Raw genomic sequence first — 7,784 nt, 5'->3', positions numbered from 1 at the left:
TGAGCAGGAGGCTTGGTAAGCTCTGTGAGGAGGTGACTCTGGTAGATAGGGAGCGAGATCGCACAGGCCTGGCAGCAGGAATGGAAAGGACAAATCAGTCAGGTACAAAGATTTTTATTAGGCTTTGAAACCGATTTCACGTGCTGGTCTGGTTGGGGTTGGAGGTGTCAGCAGAATCATGATGTTTTCAGCAAGTAGATCTGAGAAAATGGGCCTGGCATGTGATTTCCCGTAATTTCAGATAAATTCATTTGACACTGTTGCTAGATAATGCAGAATTTCTCTCTTTCCGTATAAAGCCACTAACCCATTGCTGTTGAGTCGATTCTGACTCATAGCAACCCTGTAGGACAGAGCAGAACTGCCCCACAGAGTTTCCAGGGAGCACCTGGTGTATTCGAACTGCTGGCCTTTTGGTTAGCAGCCATAGCACTTAACCACTACGCCACCAGGGTTTCCATAAAGCCGCTAGCATTATAATAGTAATTCATTATACAGAACATCCATACATTGATCCGTTTAACAGATATTTCACGAGAGTCCGCCATGGGCGAGGCATCGTTCTAGGTACTGGGACGGTTCACTAGGTGTACAGCGTTCACAGAATATGGATGTTGGTGTTAGGAGGGACCCTAAGGCTGCTGATGTTGTGTGCTGTCGACTCTATAGGACAGAGCAGAACTGCCCCGTGGGGTTTCTTGGGCTGTAATCTTTACGGGAGCAGGTCACCAGCTCTTTTCTCCCATGGAGCCGCTGGTGGATTCAAACCACCTACCTTTCGATTAGCAGCTGAGCACTTAACCATGGTGCCTTCAGGGCTTTCCACCTTCAGCTTCATCTAGTCTAATGTCTGTGTTTCCCTGATGAGCACGCAGCTCAGAGAAGGGCAGTGACCTGGTGGCCCTGGAGCTCAGCATTGGCCAAGCCAGGGCTGTCACTGAGGGTCAGCTTTGGGTGCGTCCAGATACGCCACAGGCTGGTCAAGAGAAGGCACCTGGGTGAAGTTGTTCACAGTATATTATGAAGTGAAAAAAAACCCATGTGAGGTGTCGTAAGTGTGTGTCTGTGTATGTGTGTTTGTATCTGCTTGTGGAAAGGTCTGGAAGAATATATTGCAGAAAGGTAATGGTGTTTACCTTTGGGTCGTAGAATTTGAGGTTATTTTGTTTATCTGTATTTTCTTCATTTTTCCTCAGTGCATTATTTGTATAATAAACAATAAAAATAAAAAAAAGTGATTTGTTCCCACACTCTGAAGCCTTCCTTTCGTGGCATGCTGTATTACTTAGGATAAGCTAGGCTGTGCGGTGGTAGCTCAGACACTCTCAGTACCTGTCTACCGTGGGGCAATGGAAGACCCTGTCCCATAGTTACCCAAGGGTAGAGACTGGTGGGGGCCCCACTTTCTTGTAGTATCATCTGGAACAAGGGGCTTCTTTGATAGCCAGTTGCCCCTGCAGGAAGAGAGAGAGAATGGAGACTCGTCCTGTTCCGCAAAGCAGCATGGGCCACTTCTGCTCACATTTCATTGGCCAGAACCAGTCCTATGGCCCCGCTTAACTGCAAGGGAGCTGGGAAGTACGATCTCCTGTTTGCTGCAGAAGGAATGGGGAAGTGGATATGGGTGCATTAGTAGTGACCCTGCACATGTTTGCCATTCCCTGCTGAGTTACTGTAGGTGAATAGTCCTGCTGCCTGCTGATGACGCAGTGAAAAATGAGGTGGGACCTTGACATTTAAATAACAGAGGGCAGATTTTACCAGGTAGGACGTTGCCAAGTGGTATTTGTGTTAAGCTGTAAACCCAACACCAAACCCGTTGCCGTCGAGTTGATTCTGACTCATAGTGACCCTATAAGATAGACTAGAACTGCCCCATAGAGTTTCCAAGGAGTGGCTGCTGGATTCGAACTGCCAACCTTTTGGTTAGCAGTCGAGTTCTTGACCACTGTGCCAGCAGGGGTCTGTGCTAAGCTGTGTACCTAAATCTTACCATGTGTGTGCACCTCCCTGGGTTTACTCAGTTCAGTTCAGTTGGTTGTTGGCATTTTAATAATAACAATTTAGTACCTATTTAGTAGTACACTCTGGCTCTCTAAGGGTGGTATTTAGCCCCAGGGTGCCGTTCAAACGCTCCGAGACCCACAGGCCCAGCTATCAATAGGGGGAGGACCTCACTCCTGTTGGGTGAGTGGTAATAACTGAACACCCAAGATGTGGCTCTGAGTGGTACAGCTGTGCTCTCCTGGTGGGAAACCGCTCCTTCAGTGTGTCCTTACTTCATGGAGAATCTCTTTCTTGGTGCCACGTCATATTCACCCCAGGACCTTGCTGCTGAGAAAGGGCTGATGCTTTCACGTTAGCAGGGGATCCCGACGCTAGGAGGAGAGCACCTGTAAACACGCACAGACGTGGGGCCCCAGGATGGCAGCTGTGAGACATGTCACATTGTCACCAAGCTCACAGTTAGCCAGGACTTAACAGTGCTTCTACTGCAGTAACTGACTTCTGGGTTCTTTTGTTTCTGTAAACATGCTTGTTTGAAGCTTGTGGACTGGTCAGAAGTATTTACTTGCAAAACTAGTCTGTCTCATCCTGACCACTGTCGTCCTCATGGCAGACAGAATTCTAGAGAAGGATGGTATTTGACGGTGTTTTCTGTTTTCAGGACTGTCTTAACTTAAAAGCTTACTGCAATTTTGCTGTTCAGGTGCTGTTTTGGGCAGTTTGCATGGATGTGTTAGTGTTTCACTGATGATATTTTAAACTTCGTTTGACTTCTTATAATCATGGACTTCGAAGATTATCTAGTCAGTCTGGTTCTGGATCATTAGAAACATACGCCTCATTACAGATTCATTTCTCACACGTGTAGGCTCTATGCAGCATTTTTAATGGCATCTGTAGGTTTATATTATAGAGTGAAGTTGCAGACGTGTAGGAAAGACTTAGGAATACTCGCACTGATGTAGTATTTCTGTTTGCTTTTTAGAGTTCATGGGCTGAGAAGGAAAGCACATTGAAGAGATCAGAGAAGGTAATAAGATTTTCCATGCTGAGCTTAACAAGGTTTGCAGAGCTCAGTGTTTGCTTGCACATTCTAATAATGCATCTTTATTGGCAAAAGCAGCCATAGTCGTAATCCCCCTTAACTGTAAACCATGTCATTGTGGTTCCAGAAAGGGTTGGGGTGACCGCTTCCCAAGGTGGGAACTAGTTCTGCGAAAAGAGATGCTTGGCCAAAACGGTCATTTCAGATCGCTGACTTTTATTTCAAGGAACATTTCTAAACCAGAGTCAAATTTCCCTTAAAAAAACAGAAAAATTCCTCTGGCTTTCTGAGTCTATATCAGGTAAGGCTCAGGAAGGAGAAACCGGCCTGAGCTGTATCATATGTTGAGAAAGCACGTGGCTTGTGCTTCCGTGGCCGTAAAGCCTGGTCGTTACCAAACAGGACTCGCATTCATCAGTGGTGAGTGGTTTGACCCCTGTAATCCGTTCTGTAAACTTGTTCTGTAAAGGACCAGGTAGTAAATATTCTAGGCTTTGTGGCCATGTGGTCTCTGTCACAGCCACCCAACTCTGCCACTGGGACACAAAAGCAGCCACAGATGATACGTAAATGACTGAGCATGGCTGTGTTCCATGACACTCTCTTTATGAGAACAAGCTGTGGGCCACATTCGGGCCATGGCCATAGTTTGTCGGCTGCTGATCTCTAGTGCTAATTACCTGCGAAGAACTTGGGAGGACAAACTGAAAACCTGATTTTTTTTTTGATTATAGATATCATGTTCTTATTTGAGCTTACATTTGACCACCGCCATCTGCACTGAGCCCTGATGGCACAGTGGTTAAGAGCTTGGCTGCTAACCAAAAGGTCTGTAGTTCGAATCCATCAGCCGCTCCTTAGAAACCCTAGGAGCAGTTCTACTCTGTCCTATAGGGTCGCTGTAAGTCGGAATCGACACTTGACCTTTGCTACAACTGGCAGGTTTAATGCTGTTCTCGTACAGCAGTGGGCAAGGTGCCCTGCCTGTAGAAATTGCCCCTACACGCACGGTGTGGTTGGAGCGCCGATATCTGCGTGTAGTTACAGCTGTCCCCTTCATCTGCCTGCTGTGCACCCTGAAATTCCCACCTCAGCCTGTCAGCTTCGGGAGTGACTGATGTGTTGCTACGGCTGCACCATGGTTACCCAGGGAGGACCAGACACTCTAAGAACCAGTTCTTACTCCCTGAGCCTCCTTTCTCTGGATTCCACGCGGAACACTTGCTCTCCTTCTCTTACGACAGCGTGACTGTTGTCTCTGATCTCTGTGATTGTGTGTTTAGCTGGACCAGACTAGACATAAACACCTGGTGTCCTTGATGGTATGTTGGACGTCCTCGTTGGGGCCTGGATGACACCTGGTCTCAAGGAGTTGCTCACCGACTCGGAGAAGTGCTGGTCTCTGCTCCATGTTGACTCCTGCTCGCGTCCACTTCAGAGTGGGCGGTTCAGAGCCCATGGGTGACCTGCCAGGCACTGGGGCACCTCCACCCCGCCCGTTAGGTGGCTTTTTTGGCCAACGGAGTTGGTAGAAGTTAATACTTAAGAAATAATGGTGCAGGCCTAAGGTCTATTCACAGTTATTTGTGGTGGTGTTTCCCCAGAGAGACAAAGAGTTCCTGAAAGCCACGTTTACCCTGGTGTACCATGACTGTGTGTACCCGCTGATCCATTCCACGCTCCTGCCTCCCTTCAGGTGGGCAGAGGAGGAGACGGAGGCCACACGCTGGAGACTCATCGCTGACTTCCTTAAGCAGAACCAAGAGAAGGAGGGCGCTCTCCAGGCTCTGCTGTCACCGGAAGGGGTTCACGAACCTTTTGAGCTTTCAGAGCAGACCTATGACTTCTTAGGTGAAGTCAGAAAGAACGCAGCCTGACAGTGGTTGGCTGCCACCCTCAGCCTCCCCGGGGTCTGGTGGACCCTCCCTGGTGACAAACGAGATGACAGAGCCAAAATAACTGTCACAGTGTAACTTGTGTACCTTTTTTTGTACAGACCTTGTTTTGTAATAAGTATTTATCCAATAATTCGAATATGTTTTAAAGCAATAAAATAAATTTTTATAATACTGTCATATCTAAATTTAAAGAGAATTTTTTTTAAAAAATCATCTAACTTAAGTTTTACATTGACTATCTATAGATTTGTATAAAAGCAAGATTTTATCAAGAGCTAAATTATGATTATTCAAGAATTTGAAAAGATAATCCATGGAATGTGAGAAGATATTTGTGAATCACATATCTGATAAGGGCCTAGTATCCAGGATATGTACATTTATGATTATTGCTCATAAAATTTATGTTGACACATGACGGGGAAATCAGAGTAACCTCTTTAAGGAAGTTGTGTTGTTAATTATGTAATTCAGTTTAATATGTAAATGTATTTATCCTAATTAGATACAAAAGCAGAATCTAGTTTTGCCTTTTCAAACCCATGTAGTAAGTACTCTTTCTATAAGAACCTTTTGCACATTAAGGAATGGGATTGACTCACCTTTTCAAAGAACAGAGATGAGCTAATCGAGTCTTGTTGCATTTCAGATAATGTGTAGTTACTGGTAAATTGTTCCGGGCCCTTACTGTTAATAAGACTAGAATAGTAGCAGCTGGCGTTTGTTGAGTGCCTACCAGCGACTCAGACAATGCTCTTAGTTCACTCTGCTACTCCTCACGACGGCTGTAGTCAGTAGGCACTTTTTTTTCCTCTTACAGCGTAAGAAACAGGTTAAGTAATTTGCCTGAAGTCAGAGCTGGTAAGTGGCACAGGTAATATACCAAGCAGAGATAGCATGTGTAATTTTTTAAAGCCTAAGCGCTTCCCCTCATTAGTGCCAGCCTTTAAAGATTTCCCGTGAAAATAAACCGTGCAGAGGCCATTTGAAAGAGTGGGAGTTAGAAAGTGTAACTTAGATAGTGAGAATACTATCCGAGGCACTGTTGCTTCATGTTATAAAACATCCGGCTACATCTCAGTTCACTGAGGCCAAATCCTAACCTAAGCTTAGCGTGGGCCTCCAGCTCAGACGGTGACGGCGCGAGAGCCAGCAGCCACAGAGGCGGCGACGCGCTGACCGGCGCAGAGCACTCTGTCTGTCGAGGGGCAGATACAGGCAGCCCTTCGTGGGTGTCTGCACGCCCTCTGCAAACGCCGCCGCCCCGCGCTGGAGATGAGCTAGAGTCAGAGAAATCTTCACATGAACCCCTCACTGGGAAGGCCTTTTTTCTGTAAATTTTTTTATTCCTAAGTGGAAAGTTCCACATTTTTTTTCTTTTTTCAACCATTTGACTTATTCTTGGCATGAAGCCACGGGTGGAGTATTTTGAATGAAAGAAAACACCGCTGTGAGTTCCTTTCAGGGAATGCACAGCATGAAGGAAGGAGGTAGCTTTCTTTAGAACGTGTGTCCAAAGACTGTCCTCTCTGTTTCTGGGAGCACATGTCACGAGTGGGCAAACGGGGATAACGTCATAGTTTCTGACACAGAAAAGTACACACAAGAGAACACAGTTCCCACAGGCCAAAAGGCGGGGCACCGAGTGAGTCAGTCAAGGAGAAGGGACACATCCGTGGGGTGGGGTTTTTACTGCCATTGAGATGCCCGTGTCTCAGCTGGTGGAATCTTTTTTTTTTTTCTTTCTTAACTATGAAACCTCTCTGACTTTTCAAATATCACTATTTAGCTTCCAAAACAGAAAGAGGTTGTCAAGGAGCCAAAAACATCCTGGAAACGAATCCTTGGGGGTCTGTACAAGGACGTAACTCAACAACACTTTGAATTAATTGCGAGAGCCACGGTGGGAGCGGCAGTAGGGCTACCGGCAGACCTTTGCTAAGTGACCACACACAGTACCTATCAGTCCGGTGCCTACCCATGGGGCCAGGGAGACGCCCCACATCAGAACCACCTGGGGGGATCCTAAGCTGTAAACTACTGTACTCTCCGACCTCCCAACCGCTTGTAGAATGACACTGGTAGAATGACATCTGTCTGGTGTCCACTGGAGGTGAAAAATGTTGCAATTCCCTTGCCTGTGTGCTTAGGCCAGTTGTTAGGGGACATGGCATATGTTAAAGAGAAGATGCAACCTGTCTTCAGTGGTTTTATGGTCCAATACATGAGGCCAGACCGACTCACATGGACCCCGTTGAAACATACGACACCGTGTAAAAACGGAGCAAGTTTGACTTGCCAACCGGGTAGCAGCTGCGAAACCCGTCAGTTGAACGAAGGAAGGAGCTGGAAGTGCTGTCTGCTGTCTGAGGGCCTCACCATTGGCAGCACCGTAGGTATCCTTTGCTGTGGGCTTGCTCAACTCCATCTTGAGTGATGTGTTCCAAGCTGGGAGGTTTTCTTCGAGGCTTGGGGGTGACCAGGGCTGTCACATAGCTGCTTTGTGTTCTGTTTCCTCAGAACAAAGAGAGACAGAACCCTACTTACTGTAGTTGCTGCACATGTAAGGTCTAGGATTGTCCATTTACTCGGCACGGGTTTACTGAGCACCTGCTATGCACCAGGGACGGCATCAGGCTTTGAGGATCCAGGGAGAGCAGCTCTGATGGGGTCCCTGCCCTCACACTGTATGGGGTGGACAGTAATCACACAGAAGTACCGTGGAGGACTCTGATGTGGTCCCTGCCCTAACTTACAGTGCATGAGGCAGACAGAAATCACCCAGAAGTACCGTGGAGGACTCTGATGGGGTCCCTGCCCTAACTTACAATGCA

The 7,784-nt window shown here is 46.9% G+C and overlaps 1 protein-coding gene across 1 annotated transcript in view; it reads left to right on the top strand.

Annotated features, from left to right (window-relative positions):
* NPHP1 (nephrocystin 1) overlaps positions 1–4,984 on the top strand; it is a 50,986-nt gene extending 46,002 nt beyond the window's left edge. Inside the window, exons 19-20 of the mRNA XM_004369427.2 lie at positions 2,993–3,037; positions 4,657–4,984. Of these exons, the coding sequence (XP_004369484.1) occupies positions 2,993–3,037; positions 4,657–4,929 (318 nt within the window). The 3' untranslated portion in view covers positions 4,930–4,984. The remainder of the gene's footprint in view (positions 1–2,992; positions 3,038–4,656) is intronic.
* The last annotated feature ends 2,800 nt before the right edge of the window (positions 4,985–7,784 follow it).

Source organism: Trichechus manatus, unplaced genomic scaffold, assembly GCF_000243295.1.
Source record: "Trichechus manatus latirostris isolate Lorelei unplaced genomic scaffold, TriManLat1.0 scaffold00004, whole genome shotgun sequence".
Lineage (NCBI taxonomy): Eukaryota > Metazoa > Chordata > Mammalia > Sirenia > Trichechidae > Trichechus > Trichechus manatus.
The sequence above is the reverse complement of the archived record's forward strand: the minus strand, read 5'-3'. Positions and strand labels throughout refer to the sequence as shown.